Source organism: Bidens hawaiensis, unplaced genomic scaffold (assembly GCF_021521415.1).
Source record: "Bidens hawaiensis isolate Kalapana, Puna unplaced genomic scaffold, B.hawaiensis_p1.1 tig00036773_1, whole genome shotgun sequence".
NCBI lineage: Eukaryota > Viridiplantae > Streptophyta > Magnoliopsida > Asterales > Asteraceae > Bidens > Bidens hawaiensis.
Genome location: NW_027505436.1, coordinates 79,304 through 101,977, shown reverse-complemented (window position 1 = coordinate 101,977; position 22,674 = coordinate 79,304). Strand labels below are relative to the sequence as shown.

Sequence of the window (22,674 nt, the reverse complement as noted above, 5' to 3'; positions counted from 1 at the left end):
ACCAGATCGATACCTTTTTAAAATGGCCCCATTTTAAATGGCGGTTTTTATCAGACCCAAATTTATATGGTCCATATTGACCCGAACCAAAACAATACCTTTTTAAACTAACATGTTCAGGACCCAAAGCAGGTCGGTACCTTTGTAAATGAACCTTTTTCGGAACCAACTTGAATTGGTAATATTCAATTAAACGTCATAATGAGATAGCAAAAAGATATACCCATTTAAGATAAAAATAGGACCAAAATGGACTCATGAAGTAAGCAAATGGGTTGAATGACATCATATTCAACTGAAAAGGGGAATTTTGACCCATTCAGTGAAAAGAATAATTTTGACCCGTTTCCTAATATGATTATTTTGACCCATAATTTTGGCTCGTTCACTAAAAACGATAATTTTAACATGTTTACTTGAAATGATATGTTTCATAACAAAAGACGGCAAAATTGACATGTTTACTAAAACATTGATTGTGACTCACCCACTAAAATGATAGTTTTACTCTTACTACGAATGATGAGGTTTCGCTTGCCTGCATATTCTGATCATTGTTGCCTCTGGCCCATACACCTAAAAAAATCTATAAGCGAGTATACAATTTAGGCTTACGAGTTATCAAAACTGCAACACCCCAGACCAAATATCATATAGACGACTTATTTTTGGTATTACTAATTTAAATCGGAAAATTCCTTAAGAATTCCCACCTTTTACCTCCCGTCTCCTTGAGGATGATTCGTGTAACGGATACGTAATAACTGTAAGGGAGACACACGTGTACGCCGATCCCTTGACAGCAAGGCTTGCGAGCGAAAGGAAGTGCAATGCGCATACATCACAATCAACCGTGAGACCTGGTTGTCATCCTGGAGGGTGAGGTGTGAGTGTGAAACTTGTTAGGCCAAAGCATATCACACTAAACGTTCACGAATCTACTACCCTCATTGTATCAACCGTGGTCATGTGACGATCACATCCTTAATTTATAAACCGAATTCACGCTGATACGTGGCTAAACTCGGTTTTCCGTATTGTGTTTTAGTTGAATAGTTGGGTGAAGTACACAAATACGGGGTGGTTCCCGACGTACTTCAACCATCTATCTCAACACCCCTCAAAACTCAATTTTCATCGATTTTTTGAAGTTAATACATGAATATTTCAACAACTTTGATTTGGTTTTCGATATTTTCATTTTGTTGGAAGGAACCATGGTGGTTCAATTTTAAGTTATGTTATGACTATTTATTTATTTATATATTTATGTATTTATTTTATTTATTATTTCTAATTACATCAATACTTAAAAAATCACGTCTCATAAATGACTTCATTCTCGACCTCAACCACAAACTCAACCTCAAATTATTAAATAGAATTCACAAGTATCAACTTATACAAACTCATACATTTACAACATTTACCCAAGTCTCATAAGTTTTACACATTTGATCCTTGTAGTATGTCTTCCCGCCTCATCAACCGTACCCGCCGCACCGGTAAATCTAGCCGTCGCATGTCATCTCGCATTACAAATGGAATCACAGAAGCCCTCCCTATGGTCATCTCTCAACTCCAAGCCGTGAATTCCGCTAATGTTCCCGCAAACCCAAATGTTTTCACTATCAAGCAATTCACCAACGCTAACCCGATCGATTACTTTGGGACTGAGGGTGCTACAACCCTTCTTCAATGGTTCAAGCACATGGAGAGCGTGTTCCTCCAATGTGCATGTCCGGATGACAAGAAGACCATGTATGCATCAAGTGTTTTCACATCGAATGCCCTTACTTGGTGGAATAGCAAGAAGAAAGACCTTGGGGCTGAGGTTGTCATGGCCTTGCCATAGAATGACCTCAAGAAACTCATGTTAGACCAATTCTGCCTGAAATATGAACTCCGGAAGTTGGAAGAAGAATTCCGGATTTTGAAGCAAGAGGGAAGTGATAATACCGCTTACAATAATCAGTTCCATGAATTGAGCGTCCTTATCCTGCATATGGTTACTCCTTTGGAGCGTCCCATTGATAAGTACATCACGGGTTTGCCGATGCAAATCCAAGATTCCGTCCTTAGTCATGACCCGAAAGAACTGCATGATGCCATCACCCTAGCCGGTACCCTCACTGAAAACCACGTTAAGGTCGGGACCTTGACGCGGAAAAGTTCCAAGAAGCCCAATGATAAGCCCGCATCCGAGACCGCTAAAGAGTCCAAGCCCACATCCTCAAAGTACGAATCCTCAAAGCCCGAATCCTCCAAACACAACCACAACCACAACTCCTCTCATTACCGCAATAGCAAACGAAAGCCCAATTCACAAACTTTTGTTATAGTCCAACCGCAAGCCCAACAAGCCCCTCCAACCAACAAACCATACACCGGCCCACACCCATATTGCAACACTTGCCAACGTCACCATCCGGCCCAATCCACTTGCCGAGTGTGCACCAATTGCCACCGATTCAGCCACCTCACCCAATACTGCCTAGAAGCACCCCGTGTGCAAGCCGCTCCACCGCGGTTCGCACAGTCAAACCAACCCAACCGAGCCATACCTCGTGCTCCAAACACTAACACCGTTAGGGCTTGCTATAATTGCTGTGATCCAAACCACCTCCGCAACGCGTGTTATCGACTCGCTCAAGCCCATCAAGCCTATGTTGCCCCACAACCCTACTACACCTCCCAAGCCTACCAAGTTCAAACTTACCCACTTCAGTTACCCCAACTCATGCCTCCTTCAAATCCCCAAGCTCAACCCATGCTCATGCAAGCCTACCAAGCTCCAACCCCTCAAGCTTCAACATCTCAAACCCATGCACCTCAAGGAACCCAAGGGCGAGCTTTCACCATCAATGCTCACCAAGCCCGAAACTCGAACGATGTGGTGAACGGTACGTTTCTAGTTAACAAGAATCATGCATCGATATTATTTGATTCGGGAGCCGATAGGAGTTTCATTTCCTTTGATTTTGAGTACATACTTGATGTGCCCCGTAGTAAATTGTCTAAACCCTTCACGGTAGAGATAACTAATGGTAGTTCAATTGTTATTGACTCCGTCGTCCGTAATTGCACGCTCACCCTTAATAGGCAAAAATTCTCGATTGATCTTATTCTGATACAAATGGGTAGCTTCGACGTCATCATTGGTATGGATTGGCTCTCTCTTCACCGTGCCGAAATTCTATGTTTCGAGAAGATTATCGTATCCCTATCGAAGGTGGCGTAATTCTAAAGGTCGCTGGAGAAAGACCATTCTCAAAGCTAAACCTCATGTCGTGCCTGTGCCTTGAAGCCCAACGTTATTTGCGCAAGAAGTATGTCGCCTTCTTAGCCCATGTCACCACAAAGACCCACGAAGGAAAGTAACTTTTCGATATTCCGATTGTTCACGACTTCCCCGAAGTCTTTCCCGAAGACATTTCTGGACTCCCTTCCATACGTCAAGTAGAGTTCCGTATTGATCTAGTACCCAGCGCAAACCCCGTAGCCAAAGCACCGTATCGCCTTGCACTCTCCGAGATGCAAGAACTCTCTAATCAAATCCAACAACTCACGGACAAGGGTTTCATTCGCCCGAGTTCGTCTCCATGGGGCGCAGCCGTTTTGTTTGTCAAGAAGAAGAACGGTACTCTTCGTATGTGTATCGATTACCGAGAGCTCAATAAGCTTACCATCAAGAACCGTTATCCCCTTCCGCACATCGATGATCTATTCGATCAACTTCAAGGATCCGCTTGTGTCTCCAAGATTGATCTCCGTTCGGGTTATCACCAACTTCGTGTTCGCGAGGATGACATACCCAAGACCGCTTTCCGTACTCGTTATGGGCACTTCGAATTCCGAGTTATGCCTTTTGGGTTGACTAATGCTCCCGCTGTTTTCATGGACCTTATGAATCGTGTTTGTAAACCCTACCTCGACAAGTTAGTGATTGTTTCATCGACGACATCTTGATATATTCTAAATCCGAGGACGAACACAAAGATCATTTGGGCGCCATTCTTGATTTATTGCAAAAAGAACAACTTTATGCTAAATTCTCCAAAGGAAAATTTTGGCTAAAGCAAGTTCAATTCTTGGGCCACATCGTCAACGACAAGGAAATTCACGTTGACCCCGATAAAATCGAGGTTGTTAAAAATTGGAAAACCCCGTTCTCTCCAATGGAGGTTTGCTCATTTCTTGGTTTAGCGGGATATTACCGTCGCTTCATCCGCAACTTTTCGAAGATTGCTTCACCCCTTACCGCACTAACCCACAAAGGGAAGGTTTATGAATGAGGTCCCGAACAAGAAAAAGCGTTTGCAATGCTCCTATCCTTGCTCTTCCCGAGGGTAACGATGATTTTGTTGTGTTTTGCGATGCTTCTAGCGAAGGTCTCAGTTGTGTTCTTATGCAACGAGACAAGGTCATTGCTTACGCTTCGCATCAACTCAAGGTTCACGAGAAAAATTACACGACGCACAATCTCGAACTTGGTGCGGTCGTGTTTGTCTTTAAAATTTGGAGACACTATCTTTATGGCACCAAATGTGTGGTCTTCACCGATCATAAAAGTTTGCAACACATATTCGACCAAAAGGATCTCAACATGAGACAAAGACGATGGGCCGAATTGTTAAGCGATTACGATTGCAAGATTCTCTACCACCCCGGGAAAGCAAATATCATAGCCGATGCTCTTAGTCGTAAGAGTCACATTAAATTCGTCTTGTTCAACTGTGTCACCATGTAATCCGACCTTCAATATCGCATCTTCGACGCTCAACAAGTCTCCGTCACTGAAGGAAGTTTATACGACGAGATGTCATGTGGCGCCGAACTCCAACTTGAAACCAAATGCAACGATTTTCTTTATTATTTGAAACGTTTATAGGTTCCTAATCGTGACGGTATTCGCACGTTCATCCTTGATGAAGCTCATAAGTCACGATACTCGATTCATCCTGGCGCGGATAAAATGTATGCCGATCTTCGTCCCATGTTTTGGTGGCCGGGAATGAAGAAAGATATCATGGTATATGTATCTAAATGCCTCACTTCTTCTAAGGTAAAAGCCACGCATTAAAAGCCGTTTGGCTTGCTCGAGCAACCACCGATCCTCGTTTGGAAATGGGAGGATATAGCTATGGATTTTGTCACCAAACTCCCCACTACTTAAAGCCGCAATGATAGTATTTGGGTAATTATTGATCGGTTGACCAAGTTATCTCACTTCATACCCATTCGAGAAAAGTTCTCCGTGAGTCAACTAGCTCAACTCTATGTCAAGAACATCATTTGTCACCATGGAACACCGTTGACCATTATCTCCGATCGTGATGGTCGGTTTACCTCTCACTTTTGGAATTCGTTGCAAACCGCCTTGGGTACACGTATTGATCTAGGCACCGCATATCACCCGCAAACCGATGGTCAATCCGAGCGAACGATTCAAACGCTAGAAGACATGCTCCGCTCTTGTGTGCTAGATTTTTGTGGAAATTGGGATACTCACTTACCACTTGTAGAGTTTTCCTACAATAATAGTTTCCACACTAGTATTGCCATGGTACCCTTTGAAGCTCTCTATAGTCGAAAATGTCGTTCCTCGATTTGTTGGAACGAGATTGGTGAATCGCAAATCACCGGTCCCGAGCTTGTTCAAGAAACATCCGACCGGATTGCTCTTATTCGTCAAAATCTTATTGCCGCTCATAGCCGTCAAAAGAGCTACACCGACAGGCGCCATAAGCCCCTCGAGTTCAATGTTGGTGACCGAGTTCTCCTCAAAGTATCTCCTTGGAAGCGAGTAGTTCATTTTGGTAAAAGTAACAATTTATCTCCTTGTTTTGTTGGACCATTTGAAATCCAGGAAGAGCTCTCCAATGTTCATCTAACTTTTCACGTTTCCAATCTCAAGAAGTTCTTAGCCGAGAGGAATCTCCACATGCCCCTCGACAAAGTACAAATTGATGACTCTATGCGCGCAATCAAGAAACCCGTTGAAATCATGGATCGTGTGGAACAAACAAAGCGTAGCTGTATTCCGCTTATCAAAGTTCGTTGGGAATTCAAGCATGGTCCAGAGTTCACTTGGGAACAAGAAGACCAAATGGAAGCCAAGTACCCGCACCTGTTCGTTACGGCTTAATCTCTAATTTTGGGACGAAATTTCCCAAAGTAAGGAATGTTGTAACATTTTGGGTTTTCCGTTCTTGTTTTGTAATCTTTACTGTAACGTCCGTTAATTTCCATTAAAATAGTTAGCCTTGTAGCGTCGTGTATATCTTTCGGGTTTGACCCGGCACTCTCCGGGGTGCTCCTAGTCACCCTCGTAAACCTATCATACTTAACCTCTCGCACAAGTTCAACCATCAGTAAAGTAGAGGGACTAGAATGTATTATTGTTATTATATTATGTTTAAAAAAAATTAAACCCTACCATACCCTAACCTCCGATCGGCGCAAGCAGCCCCCCCTTCTCGTTTTCATGCAAGCCAGCCCTTCTCCAGCCTCCAGAGACTCGTTCCAGGTCGGTGCTATATTGTTTCAACTCTTTTTCACCTTATTTCATCCATATGGCGCGTTTATTCGCCGAAAAACGGTTGTTTTTAGGCTTGTCGGGTGGCTGTCCAATTGAGTAGTTCCGGGGCTATTTTGACTAAGGTTTTTGCTCCAAAATCTTCCTAGGTATGTCCATTATAACATACTTTAAAATCATGTCCTTTGGTGTTCGTTTGATTGCTCAACTAATTGTAGATTGAAAACTAGTTTTCGGTTGTCTAGAATGGTGATTTGTTGCGTTTAACGCGAGGGATGATGTAAGTGATGACCAATTTAATTCGGATAGCTTAGGTTTAATGTACGGGCTGTTGGAAAATTATTTTTATAAGTATCGGGGCTGAATTGGTAGTCGGTTACTCGAACGGGTCGGTACAACGCGCATTCGTGTTTATTGAATAGTTGGTGCGTTGTACTTGCGAGTTACAGACCCATTTGACTCGTGTAGCGTCGTGTGGACTTGTTGACTGTGAATTTATCATATTAGGTCCACACGGGGCTGATTTGGATGTTAATTACCTAAACAACTCTTAAACACGCGTGTTAGTATCACCTAGTGCTTCCGGGGGTAATTTGGGAATTCTTTATTCCTGAAAGTATCTATGGGTCGTGTCGGTAGATGTAAGGCCCCGGGGGCTGTTATGATTGAGTTTGATGAGGTCGAGGCTTTGGGTAACTTGAACCATGTTAGAACGCCTCGTAGGATAAACGAGTCGATTTGGTACCATTAGTAATTATTGTTCGTTAACCGACAGGCGTTTGAGTTGTGGGGATACTTAGGGGTCCTCTAGCTCGTGGTGAATTCGTGCCTTGTGTCAGGTGAGTTCATGATGCCCCTTTTACTCTTTTTACGTTTTGGGCTAGCATACACACTATATTACAATTTTATCCGACTATACACGTTTAAACTAATTAGATGGTTTTATATGGCCTTACTTGTGTTTGTGGGTTCATGAGAATATGGGTGAATTATACTCTATGCCTTAGAATATTTGAGGCTCGTTTAGGGTTATATATTTTATAAGGTTATAGACATTACTTATGGTTTAGACTCAAGGATGTAGGCTTACCTGTATTGTAGTATGTCATGAGATAATATTTATGAATGTGTATGCAGGTGTTACTTTATGACTATAGGCTTACTTTTATGATGATATGTTTGGGATGATATATATATATATATATATATATATATATATATATATATGCGTGTTCATGCATGCGTTACTTTATGGCCAATAATTGGCGATGTTAATTTGTCATTATCGACTAAGGATATTTGCGTATGCCTACTTTGTGTTTGCATGCAGATGGATGGTGATCTTGGCCGGGCCAAACTATACTACTCAGGTTCTTAAATCCTATGGCAGGCCCTGAAAAGCCCATAAGGGGGAGATTCGTGTGGCATGATCACCATAGGATGAGATGATACGTGTTTGGGTTGTATGTGTGCTCGACCCTGGTGTTAATACTTGGATGATATCAATAGGGATATAATTATATAGATGTGTGTGTGTATATATATATATATATATAAGTATGACTACTTATTGTTGATGATGGCCTAACTATTGTATCCCATTTTATTTTAAAACTCTCGGAATGATTTATTTATATGTCAATTATTAAAACTTGGACTCACTCAACTCAAGCTGACTTTGTGTGTATGTTAGTGTGAGTTTCAGGTTGGGAGGAGGATGCTTACCGCTTGGACGTGCTCGAGACTACTGGACGGTTGAAGGCATATCTAGTCGGAAAGTTTTATTAATGAACATTGTTCTTTCAAAATTTTTTTTTACTAAATACAATGGAATTTGATTTTGGGCATAATTCCTGGGTTTTGGGAACTTGTTTTAAATATTTTGATTTTCCGCTGATTTATACTCTGAACAGGTTTTAAAATAAATGACTTGCCTTGGGTTTAAAATCACATTTCCTGGTTGTGAGAAATTTGATTATTCCCTATTCCGCTGTTTAGTACTCTGAAACGATTTTAATAAGATGAATTGGTTTGGTTTTAAATTTTTGTGAATTTTGGATATGATTACCAACTGTAGGATTACCTGACCCGGTTCCTAGGTGGGTAAAATTATCAATCAAGGATTCCATTTGTTTAATTATTTCTTTTTTACTTTATTTTATTTTTATATAATTATTTAACTATCCAAAATATACAAATATAACCATTAACTAAATATGGATCTCCTTTGTACCCTTAGCCAAAATAGAAGACCAAACTACAATTACCATTTAAAATTATAACAACCTTCTTCTTCCCCATCCATCCTCACGCCGTATACCCCCCCCCCAATTGCTTGATCCTTAATTCTCGGTTATAATCCAAAAATTGATCTCACCAAATATTTTGTTAACTAAAACCAATCACACCAACTCTCTAACCTTGGTAATGGAATCAAAATCGACAGCTAGTTAACCAAAATCAAAACCGCGGCTAACCCGCCTCTTAAACACTATATATACTCGATCAAATTACAATTAAACTCGCACACTCATTCACCTTAATCCCTCGAACACAAACCCTAACTCAATTACAGTTTATAAAGTCGCCAAGCATGAGTTTAATCTCCAGCCAGGCCGTAAAGACAAATTGGCTGTTAACCCTCGATTCGTCATCATAGCAGGTAATTAAAATGTGCATTCAAGTCATCGTTAACCCCGAAACAAAACCCCTAAACCAATTGTGACTAACACTTAATGATTAATCTGAATTTGAAACTAGGGTTTATACTTGAATATTGGTTCAGGTCAGGGTCTGTTTAAAGGTATTGCAGAACAAGCTAAACACAAAATGAAGCACCAGCCTGATGGCTGGTGCGTTTCTGGTAAAACCATGGAACCGGTTCAGGCGCGGGTTCGAACCCCCTGGACCCGGTTTTGCATATTTATTTTTATTTTGCTTAAATCCTTGTTTCATTTTTACTAGTTGGTATCAGAGCCAAGGTTCAAGGGATCCGAGCATTCTCGAATGCTTGGACTAGAACTGTAAAAGAAAGGACTATAAATGCCAACCACGAGTAGCAGCACGTCAGGAGGTAATTTTATTTGTTAATCATCATTATAAGCCTTAGGGTTTCATTATGTGTATAATTGCTTACATGTTAGATGGGATGCTAATATGGTTAGGGGCAAGGGGTGCTTAGGATGGGCGGATAAAGTAAACGATTAATAACACTTTATCAACGTTATTAGCAGTTTACCCTTACCTTCCATATTCTAAATGCTACTTGTGTGTAAAGACCGGGCCCCGATGCGGAAGCATGAATAGTCGGAATTAACGGTGGAGCTCGGATCTAGGGTTAGGATCGAATCAACAACATGTATTCACTCTTGAAAGATCTATGGACGGATGTGGAGAGTTCGATTCGATTAACAATCAATATAGGATGAAAAATTGCAATCGAAACACAAATAGATAGACGTAGTAGTATGATTTCATTAATCAAAAGATTGTCATACAGAGCACTCATACATACAATAAAGATCAGCCACCACCGGGAGAGCTCATCCCGGAGGCGGCGGCTCTCTCCTAGGGATAAAACCCTATATCTCACAGAATACACAATACACTTATGCTAGACAAATTAACAAATACATCTATTTATACTAGTCTAGCATGTCTTGGTCTTCAAGCCATCCACCCTTGATTGGGACCAAAAATATTAATTATTTTTCACCCATAATAATAATAATTCGATGCATCGGTCTAAAATATAAGTCTTAACATTGTGGTTGACTGTGTTAGGGTTCTGTCTTTGTAGGGATAGGATATGGCTAATACTTGTGTTAATAACGTTAATGTTCCTCTCATTCGTTAAATTCTCCCGTTTATTTCTCATCCTCTCAAAAGCTTTTGTTCGTAATTGTTTAGCTAAGACGTAGCACAATATCACTCCAGGTTTCCTTTTTACTTGTTGAGCTTTTAGCTTCTTTCCTGTTTGACTCGAGTGACAGTAGGGGTTTTTCCTCTACCGTCCTCTGGTGTGATTAAATGATTAGGTTTCGTCTCTATCCGCGTTCGTTTCTATTACAACGGGATTCGGGGACGAATCCAATGAGCGTGGACTTGTAACGCCCGGAAATTTCGTAATCGGCTCAATCGTTTATAAAAGTTTGTTTAAAAGGCAGGGTTTCATATTTCTAATTTAGGAGCCTTGTAATACATTTTAAAAGTCTAATTGTCCATCTTTTTCTCAAGGCATCACCTCTTATTCTTTGAAGGCTAGTTTAGTATGTAACACCCGTTAATTTTCATTATGAGATTGAAGCTTTGTAGAGTTTGTATATTTTCGGGTTTGATCCAGCATCCTTCGGGGACCTCCTTGTCATTTTCATAAACCTAACCATTTAACCTTTCATCCAAGTTATCACCTTTTGCAAACTTGAGGGCTAGAGTGCAAATTAGATTATTATAACACAAAACCCTAATCCCTCCCCTTGAGTCCGATCGGCAGCAGCTAGGGAGGTCTCCCCCTTGATTTCGTGCAGGTTCCAACCATTTTCCAGCCTCCCGATTCCAATTCAAGGTTGGTTCTATCATAATATAACTCTTTTTCACCATTAAACCCTTTGTTGAACATGTTAGGGATTAAAACAGTTGCTGACATATTCGCACACATTTATTGTTTGGTTTGTAACTCGATGAAAGTTTATTGTTTTTGATCGATTCTTGTTTCCATAATGTTCGAATTTGAGTCTAGTTTCCATCAATGTATAATTTGTAATTTTTGGACGAGATTTGAATGGTATTTATGATGTTATAAAAACGTGTGTCAAAGCTTATGCGGGGAGTCGGATTATGGTCTGTCTTCCTGACATCATAACTCTTTTTTGACAAGTCCAAATTGGTTGGTTCTACTTCTGGAACTTCATATTTTGGGTTAAGATTACAACCCAATTGGAATGGTTTAATTTGGTTTGGTAACAATTTTTAAACAAATAAAACACTTTTGCTGCGCACGAAAATAGCTGCACATACCTTTCTGTGTTGGAGAAATTTTTATGATTTTTGTGTGAATTTGAAAAATATAACAAAAATATTTTTAGAAACCCAATACATTTATACAACTCTGGTAAGAATTTCATAATTTATTCCTATGATTTTCCTATGTAATAAAATACATCTTTGCATACTAAAATCTTCTCCTTATACTCGTTATTGATCAATTCATTCGTTTTAGGCTAAACCGGTGGCTGTCCAATTTTGTTCTTTTCGGGGCTGTTTAAAGTGAGGTTTTTGCTCCATCATCTTCCTAGGTATGTGATATAGGTCATACTTTAGTATCATGAGCATTGAAGCTCGTTTGATTTGTCAATTGTCGTTAGATTGAAAACTACGATTTCGGTTGTTTAGTTTGTTGATTGTTGCGTTTAGCGCGTTGTTTGAGGGATTAACAACCAATTCAGATTTTGTAGCCTCGGAATGATTTACGGGCTGTGAAAACTTAATTTTTATGTTAATGGGGCTCAATTGGTTGTCAGTTGCTCAAACGAGTCGGTACAACGCAAATTCGCGTTTAATTGGTAGTTTGTGCGTTGTTCATGCGAATTACCGACCCATTCAACTCGTGTAGTGTCATGTGAACTTGTTGGCTGTAATTATACTAAGTTTGTTCCACACGGGTCTGAGTTGATTGCTAAGCGCATTAACATCTCGTTAACGCGCGCATTCGATCCAATTAACAACTCTCGGGGGTAGTTTGGGAATCCTTTGCCCCCGGAATTATCTAAGGGTGGTTTCGGTTAATACAAGGCCCCGGGGGCTGTTGTAATTGAAATTGGTGAGGTCGAGGCTTTAGATAAATCAAACCATGTTAGAACGCCTCGTAGGATAAACGAGTTGATTCGGCCTGCTAGTAATTATTGTTCGTAATCCGGCAGGCGTTTGATTTGTGGGAATACTTAGGGATTCTCTAGCTCGTTGTTGATTGTGTGCCTCGTGAAAGGTGAGTTCATGATGCCTTAGGATAGTTTAGACTTGACTTAAATTCCTTAAGGTTATATTTATAGCTTATGGTCTAGATTCAAGGTTGTTATTACGCCTGGTATTTATTTAAATACGTGTAGACCTGCTTATATTAGTTCATATTTTGGACTGACTTATATATATATATATATATATGATACTCCATGGCCTACGATTGGTAATATTAATTAGTTCTTTGGAATTAGTTGCGTATGCCTACGGTGTGTGGGTATATGGTGTATGGTGATTTTGGTCAAGCCAAACTATACTACTCCGGTTCTTAAATCCCGTGGGGGGGAGGCTCGTGTGGCATAATCATCATTATAATGGGTTCTTTGTGTGCATGGTGATTTTGGCCGAGCCAAACTATACCACTCGGGTTTTTAAATTCCGTGGGGGGGGAGGCTCGTATGGCATAATCATCATTAAAACGGGTTCTTAAATCCCGTATCATGTGCTTAGGTCGTACCGTGTGCGGGTCAACTATACTACTCTGATTCTTAAATCCCATGGCGGGTTCTTAAATCCCGTGGGGGGAGACTTGTACGCGTGTTCGACCGTGATTATATTATTTGGTTATTACACATATATTTACTTATCATTTATCCATTTGCCTATTATTCCATATACTGTTTTATACTTATAATCTTGGAATGATTTATATATGCCGTTTATTAAAAACTTGAACTCACTCAGCTCAAGCTGTATTTGTGTGTATGTTTACTTGATTTTCAGGTTAAGGCTAGGGATTATTGCTTGGACGTGCTAGAAACTACTCGGAGAGTTGAAGGCATTTCTAGACGAGAATTTTTAAATAAAGCAAACATTCCACTTTATATTTGGTTTTAGGATTTTAATACTTAACCTTTTCCACTGCTTATTGTTTGGTACTTCTTCCCGTTTTTTTTTTTTTTTTTGGGAATTTTTGATACTCATGAAATTCCGCTGTTTATTTACTCTGAACTTGTTTTAAATAAAAAGAATTGCTTTGGTTTTATATTTTTGTAAAATTTTGGATATGACTACCAACTGTAGGATTCTCGGGATTCGGAGTCTTACACTATTCAATTCGAATCATTTGGCTATTCGATTCCATTCGTTTGGCCTATTCGATTCAATTCTTGTTTGGCCTTAAGGCAAATTAGCTTGATGACTTAATTAGTAAGACTTAGATAGAAAGTGGTTAATTAACACATATATCCGTTATGCAGTTAGTCATGCTCAGTTGAAAAAAAAATTGGTGAGCAGTAGGTAAGGAATGCATTCATGGAAATAGACTGGCACATTGACAGTCTCGTATATTACTAGCTATGTCTTTTACATTGTACTTTGTTTTTATATTCTTATAATTTATATTTAGGTGTTTGTTTTTCCTTCAATTTTTATATTTTTAGATTTTGTTTTTAACTTTTTGAGTCGTGTTTCCATTCCAGCATTGAGGCAATGAAAAATATAAGTGGGGGGATGGGTTACAAAGAGTCTTAAATAATTTTATAAAAAAATGTTTTGAAAAATGTCTCTTGAATATAAATTTTTACATTAGAATGGAAGATGATGATAAATATCGAAAATTGGTTTTTTCAAACTACTAATAATATGAGATAATGTACAAAGAAAGCATACAAAGTTGGGATGTGTCGATATGCCCAACTTGTTTTGAAAGATTTCCAATTGCATATTCTTAATAAACTTAATTAATCTTAGATTTTGTGGGTTCTCAATCTCATCCTAAAGAGGATAGTGAAGTTGAAATTTGATAAGACATAGAAGTATTACCATAAGCTGATTACCCTAAGGTGATGAGAATTAAATGCACATTAAATTAGCACACCACTCCGTTTTATGAAAATAAATTAAGAGTGGTGGCATCCCGCCATGTCCAATTTTATACGAGCGCTAGTCTATTAGTTATATTTATAGGTTAAAGATGTCTAAATGCAAAAAAAAAAAAGTATTCCAAGAATTGGTCCAAAAATCAAATGAAAAAGAGAAAAGTTATATAATGAAAAATGCCATAGAAGCATTTTCAAAAATAGAAAAAGAGGCCAAAGTGCACATATTAGACGGGACTGAGAGCTTATGGTCGAACACGCGTACGAGTTTTGAAATACTTTTTAGGTTTGAGATTTGTAATATACCTGATTATTCTACCCGATAATATTATCCCATTTACTTGATTATATACTAAACATAACTTTTTCTATATTTATATATAATATACTCTAAATATTTTAACTATATTATTTGTTGAAACTTGTTTATAACAATTAATTGAGACATTTTATTTTTATAGTAATCGTTATTCATAATCGATTATTTATATGTAACGTCCGTAAATTTCTGATAAAAAAAAAGGTTTAGCCTTGTAGTGTTGCGTACACCTTCGGGCTTGACCCGGCATTCTTCCGAGAGCTCCTGGCCACCCTCGTAAACGTTTCACACTTAACTTTCCACCCAAGTTGCTTCACACTTCATACTGGAGGGACTAGAGTGTAAATTATTATTTTATATCATAAAATAAACCCTAGCCCCCCCTTGTCTTGCGATCGGCAGGAAGCAAGTCCAAAGAACCCACGATTTTTCTTTTTTGCAGCTGTGATTAGGCCATAAAACTTCAATTCCAGGTCGGTTTTATGATTCCCCATGTCTCTTACACGTTAATTGACCTTTGAATTACGCGTATTGATCGAAAAACGATTTGTTGTAGGCTAACCGGGTGGCTGTCCAATCTAGCTTTTCTGTGACTGTTTTGAGTGAGGTTCTTGCATCAAAATCCTCCTAGGTATGTGTAGTACATCATATTAAAATTTCGTGGCCATTGGAGGTGTTTAGGTCGGTCAATCGATTTTAGTTCGAAAACTAGGGTTTATCGGGTGTAGAATTGTCAATTGTTGAGTTTGATGCGTTAATCGATTGAATGACCAACCAAATCAGTTTGTACAGCCCTAGGGGGGTTTAAGGGCTGTGGAAAAATTATAATTTTGGTACTTGGGGCTGATTAGGTTGGTGATTAGTCAATCGAGTCGGCGGTGCGCGAATTGTCGTTTAAACGTTAATTTGAGTGTTGTAAAAAGGAACCGTCAACCCTATCAACTCGGGTGACATATTTATGATGTATGAAAAGGTTAATATGGGAATTTGGTTCATTTGTGGCTGATTGGTTTGGCAATTGGTTTTTAAGATTTAGTACGCGCGTATTCGACTCGATTTGCATACCGACGGGTGAGTTGTGCATCATGGTTAGCCCCGACCATGATCGTAGGGTGGATTTGGTTAATTGAAGGGTTTTAGGGGCTGAGGTAAAGTAATTCGGTATGGGTTAGGCCTCGGGCCAAGTTGTTGGGCCTCGGGTCAAAGTGTTGGGCTTGAACGGCCGATTAGGCAAGTGTGTTCTTACGGTCTAGTTTAGTGACGCGTTGTGTACAATTTACAAGCCCTTACTTGTGAGTGTGCACTTAGGGATTTCCTAGCTCGTTGCAGGTGTTCAGTTGATTTCAGGTGAGTTCATGATGCTCTTTTTACTCTTTTCAAGTTTTGGGCTAGCATGCACACCGTAATACAATTTTACACGATTTTACTCGTTACAACTATCTGGATGGTATTACATAGCCTTATTCATATTTGTGCACTTATGATACTAATTGTGAACTATATTTTATGCCTTGGGATATTGTAGACTCGTTTATGGTCTTATATTCCTTAAGGTTATACATATTACTTGTGGTCTAGGCTCGAGGTTGCTATTAGGCCTTGTATTAATTCCTAGTATTAAACGATTTTTCCTGATGAAACGTTTAAACTATTTTATATAGGCTTGCTAGCATATAGTTAGCCTTGGAATGTTATAGTATGTGTGTATATATATATATAAATTATTGTTTGGCCTATATTTGGTGAATGTTGTAGTCGTTATCGACTACGGAATGTTGTGTATGCCTACTTTGTGTTTGCATACGGATGGATGGTGATCTTGGCCGGGCCAAACTATATGACTCAGGTTCTTAAATCCTGTGGTGGGCCCTGAAAAGCCCGTGAGGGGGGAAGCTCGTGTGGCATGATCATCATCGGATGTTACGTGTTTGGGTTGTACGTGTGCTCGACCCTGAATGTTATATGTGGATGTATATATATATATATATATATATATATATATATATATATATATATATAGTTATATATATAGGGATGTACTTAAAGGATGTTTATATATGTATATTTTGTATATGTACATATGTATGAGAATGTTTAGTCTTCGGTAATGATGACTTAATGAATGTACTCTTTTTATTTTTAAACTTTTGGTATGACTATCATAATTTCCATTACTGATATTATTTATTTAAAACTTGAACTCACTCAGCTCAAACTGACTTTATGTGTATGTTAGTGTGAGTTTCAGGTTTAGAGGAGGATGCTTACCGCTTGGACGTGCTCGAGACTACTTGGACGGTTGAAGGCATAACTAGTCGGAGATTAATACGCAAACTGTTTTCTTTTCATTTATTACTTTAAACATTTAAATTATGGTTTTGGGAACTTGGTTTTAGTACTTGTGATTTTCCGCTGTTTATTACTCTGAAACTGTTTTTAATGAGATGAAATTGTTTGACTTTAAATTTTTAAGAATTTTTGAATATGATTACCAACTGTAGGATTCCCGGGATTCGGGGTCTTACATTACAATTTGTCAAAACCCGATAGAAACCCGGAGGGTTTTGTGCCGCGTATACCCAATGAGTATTTTAGCAAAACCCGACGGGTAATTACCGAATTAAAAAAATTTCTTGGACCGTAAAACTAAAGAAAAGAAAGAAAAGAGGGTAGAATTTTTGAGTTTGAAAGTAAAGAATATTTGATTTTGTATGCGTTGAATTACCAGCATCGTTGATCAGATTAGACCATTTTCCCCTTTTCTTTGAATCCACCTTGTTGGACAAGACAAGTAAACCCCCCCTCCCCTAGCCATGGCGTTACAATGGATGATCTTAACCTACGTGGTTGCGGCCGAAGCAGCCATAGCCTTCTTGCTCACTCTACCTTCTCCTAAACCCATCAAATCCACCATCGTCTCCTTAACCTCACTCGTCCTGCAGCCCTCCATGTTCATCGTGCCATTTGCTGGATTTCAACTTCTGGGTGGGTTTGCTTCCTTTAATGCTTGTTGGGTTTAAGGTTATGTTGTTTTCTGAATTTGTTGTTGTTTTAGATATTTACTGGAAGAACGAGCATCGCTTGATGTGCTCTGGTGACACCTGTACTGCTGCCGAGAGAGATCGATACGAGAAATCGGTAAAGTTTTCTTCATTGATTTAATGTCTGCTGTTGTTTTAGTAGATCTTGCCTTTGTTAGGTGTCTGATTTAGGGTGCATCCGAGCCGGGGCTCAGCTTGTTTTGACTTACGAGCTCAAGCTCAAGCTTCGATCGCTTTCTAAAGCTTGAGCTCAGCTTGTTTATTATTTATAAATTAATTAATATACATTTATTTATTTTTTATATTTATTTGAGACAAAACTTTATTATTAACTATGCAGTCAATATCGGTGCTGTGACGGTTATCGGACCTCTGGTAGAATATCGGTCAAAATACCAGTAATGATAGTACTAACGATACTGACCGATATCTAATCGAGTTTCCCGATATCAGTTTTTTAAGACTTAATTTTCAGTTTTTATTGTTTAATGCTGGTGTTTTAAGTCTTAATCAGTTCTTACTTGCTATAATTGTTAGTGTTTTGCAAGTTGCAAAAGGTAGGTTAGTTAATGGTAGGATAGTTTACTGAATTGTTAGTGTTAAACTGCTATATATATAAAAATCTGCATGATATTAAAATTACCGATATCCCACTGCGCCGATATCTCAAATATCGATCTTTGACCAATATACGATATTTTTCCGCATTAACTGCATAGAACTTTAACGAGCCTAAGCTTGGCCCGAGCTCGTGTGCAATACCTTAAACAAGCCAAAGCTTGGCTCGAGTTCGGCTGTGCAGTGTGAAGTTAAATACATAGAAGTCCAAAAGAGTTTGATACGAGAAATCGGCAAGCTTTTGTAACTAATTAAACATTTGTTTGCTGATTTAGGGTTTGCGAGTTCTTTGTTAACGGATCTTGTTTTTTTGGGGATGATTAATCGGTTTGTTAGGAGTTAGGTGTATGATTTGAGATAGTGTTGGTTTGAATGGTAAATATGACCTATGAATGCAATTTTCCGGTTTTTGGGGAAAGTTTGTTAGTCACATTAAAAGTGTCTCTTGTACATTGGCAGATTTTGTGCATTGGGAGGTTGTGCATATAGCTTTTAAGTTGTCCATAGTGGTTATTCATTTATAGAATCATATATTGAGGCTATTTATATCTAAATTTTTGAGAAAGTGATAATAGAAGCCTGTCATAAATATATAAAAGAAATTAAAAATTTATAACCAAGCCTAGAGTTCATTGATGTTATATTTGTCGAAGTAAAAAAGTTCTTGTTTATAGATATCCTACCGTAGGACAAGTGATGCTCATGTACTTTATTTTATGGCCTGCATTATAAAGTAATAAGTGTTCATGACACTTCAATTTAGACATCAGTTGGATAAAATTCTTTGAAATATTTTCATCATCATCCTTCTGTTTAGAATATGTGTTTTGATTATTTTTTTCTTCGTGTTTTACTCTTTATGGTACACATGCTTAATGCTTTTGCCAATACTATTTAGAAATTAGAATATTAGATAACCATTTACTAAATGTAACTGGACATGAAATAATTTTTATGTTTGTATTTCTCTTGTGCTAATGACTCATGTTTATCTAAGATACAAGGCTATTAAAAAGAAACTATAACCGTAAATTTGTGACACCCTATAAAGTTGTATCGACTTTTTAACACCCTTCCTTAAATAGAGATTTGTTATTGATGCTTATTTGTTGCACATAATTACATGAAATTTATCCAGACGACTCAAAATTAATGATGGTAAACTGGAAATAGAGAGCACCTGGATTCTGGAATGAAGAATTGTAATCTGAGAACTCAAACATGGGTCTTGAACAAAAAATCTAAATTACTGCAAAAACTGAACCTTAAAATTGCTGCAAGTTGGGCCAATGCATTGATATTAATCCTGTGTCTCTCAGCATGTCTTCTCTACTGGTACATGTTAGTTAATAAGACTGAACATTCAATTGTTTGTGCAGATATACAAGGCTCAGAGGAATGTAATCCTGTGTCTCTCAGCATGTCTTCTCTACTGGTACATGGTTTACATTATGCATCAATACATGAAAAAGAGCATATGTTTTAGATGTAGCAAATGGGCGAGTTGGGTGACACATGAACTTTTGTACGGGTTGAACAGGTCGGGTCGGGTCGAGTTGGGTCAGGTTGACCTGCTTTTTATCCAAATTTTTGCTTTATTTTTCTGCAAACAATTAGTATTACAATAATGCTTATGAAAAATAAATTATTTCAATTACATTTACTTTCTTTTTATAAATAGAAAATTTAAAAATAAAAATGATTGGTATTATATCTAGTAATTACCCACCCGATTTTGCCAGTCTCCCATGTGAAGGACCATTTGTGTTATGTTTATGCATAAGTTTGGACCAGTGGTGTACTTTCCCATACTTTGAAACCAAAAGTTAAATCCGTACATACCACACATGGCCCGTCCAAGTAATATACCTTTGTTATTTTATTTGGTGAAGGTGTATCTACCGTGTTTGCAAGTACCACAAGGAGATTAAGAGTATGGAGGAAGTTGAAAAGAGGTACAAGGAAGAATAGATGTAATATTCTAATGCATTACCGTTACTATGTTTGTATGTCATCTTGGTATTTCATGCCCTAGAGGCGGTTTATTGTACGTACCTTAAAACCTATATATCTACGTGATTGTGTAATAACAAGAGGTTATTAGTATCTTTCCTTGTTCTAGTTTAGAGGTGGCGATTTTGACCTATTTGCATACAAATGGGTTGAATCGGATTATATTTTTCTCTAACCCCAGGCTAGAAACGCACACAATGGTTTTTAAAATATGTTTTTGATAAACTTGGTCAAAAGCGTGTGCTTGATTCATAGAACCCGATAAATAGAAAGATAAGTTAATTGTTTAAATGTTAATATATTGATATTATGTAATCAATAAATTAACGAGCATAATTAACTTAACATAATACAAACCTCTTGAACCAAAAATGTGAAACCTTGTGTGTGCGCTAGGCCGCTGATAATCGACAAATATTTATATGCCAGATGATAGATTAGAACCATGGTTTTAGATATTTTTAATCGGTGTTGGTTAATGAAGAGCCTACCCATGAGATGGACCTCATAAGCATGCTTCAGCCCAGTAACAACAACAAGCCCAACAGCAAGAGGCCCAATAGTCCAAACGTTCTAGAAGCTTACTTGGAGGGAAATGATTTGGAGGGAAAATGCCTCATGTGGATTTGGAAAGAAACTAACCACTAGTTACATTATGTAATACCTCCCCCTCTATATAAGGGGAGGAAAGAATCATGTGAAGGGACATTACACATCCACTAATACTTACAAATACGACATTTGATCACCATTCTTTACATCTTGTTAGGCACCTTACCCCCCTCGTGGGAATAGGTTCCAACATTGGCGCCATCCGTGAGACCTCTTGATCACGGGTCTCATTTAAACCTCTAAAAGAATGGTCGATCAAATCCGCTATCACCACCGATGTCTCACCATCGAAAGGTCTTGGTTTTGCCCGTCCACTGTTTCGGTAAACAAGCAGCAGTCTTGTTCAAATTCTCCGGTGTTATTTGCTCGGAATCTTTTCTTGACTCTTCGGAATATCCCGTGAAGTCAAAAGAAATATTCTCCGGCGAGTCTTGAGAAGTCGGACATGACGATTGCTCTCAGCCAGCAAGGCGCATACTCCGGCAACATGCCACCGCAACCACCACCCTCGGTTCCATCGAAACCAGCAGCGTCATTAAGCCTGAAGTGCCCATAAGTGCACATCCATACCGGGAAGATATAAAGAACACATGCGGACTAGTTTGTTCGTAAATGAAGACGATATGGAGATTGAAGACATTACGGCCGAAAGACCGAAGATAACCTAGGAGTTCATTTGTACTCACAAAGACGCTTTAAGAGCAAGCATCGAAGAGCAAGAGTGGGAAGAAAACTTCAAGTGTCTACCAAACATTTAGATCTACATAAAGTTTAGTAAAAACAGGGAAGCAAAGAGGCTCGATTTTGAGCCCATTCTGCCCAAGTTTGCATTATTTCAACTCAGTTTGGAGTCTCCTTCCGCTCATGTTCAAGCCCATTTAGTTCAAGACAGCAAGTCTTCTAGTGGGATCCCGTCTAGCGGAACAACTAAACCTTGCCGATGTATTACGGTTGACTCCGGAAATCTCGACGGTACCTTCATTCTTAATGAATATAATCGGGTTGTTTTCTTCATCACGTTTACATTACTTTAGCACACCATATAGATTACAAGAATTGTTTCACATCATCATTGAAGCTTGAAGTTCCACCAAAACATCAAAATATGAATTCATATAAGAAAGCAAAACAAATCTAAAAATAAAAAATAAAAGAAATAGTCACATGGATGGTAAAGAAATTTTATAAAGGTAGTAATTTAATATTGATTTGTCATAAAAAAGTGAGACATAGTCACATAGATGGTACAAGCTTCAAGTATGTGTGTTTGACTCTTCAAACATAAGCTTCATGCTTTCCAAAGTAGGGAAAAGTGATGTGAAATTGTGCTTTTAAAAAATGTGATGTGACCATACATGCCCACATGCACCATTCTTTATATAAAAAAAAGGTGAAGTGGTACATGCATGTGTTCTACATTATTTAAATGTCGCTTTCGTACTATATATTATAAAGAAAGTCTTTAAGGTGCCACATCTCTCAAGGAGTCCCTTCCGGGTTAAGTCAACAACATGTCCTTTATTGACAAATTCTTGGATAGTGAAGTCCCTTACTAAATAATTCCTTCAGAATGAAGCTCCCTGATAAACAATTGCTTTAGAAAGAAGTTCCATACTTAACAATTGCTTCAGAAGGAAGTTCCCTACTTGACCATTCCTTCAGAATGAAGCTTCCTACTTAACCATTCCTTCATAATGA

General features: G+C 38.4%; 1 protein-coding gene across 1 annotated transcript; it reads left to right on the top strand.

Annotated features, from left to right (window-relative positions):
* Positions 1 to 17,503: 17,503 nt before the first annotated feature.
* Positions 17,504 to 20,459, top strand: LOC143613179 (uncharacterized). The gene is made up of 4 exons (XM_077086959.1): positions 17,504 to 17,677; positions 17,748 to 17,830; positions 19,731 to 19,786; positions 20,244 to 20,459. Exons 1-4 carry the CDS (start codon positions 17,506 to 17,508, stop codon positions 20,320 to 20,322), a joined length of 390 nt encoding a protein of 129 aa, XP_076943074.1. The 5' UTR covers positions 17,504 to 17,505; the 3' UTR covers positions 20,323 to 20,459.
* Positions 20,460 to 22,674: the final 2,215 nt, after the last annotated feature.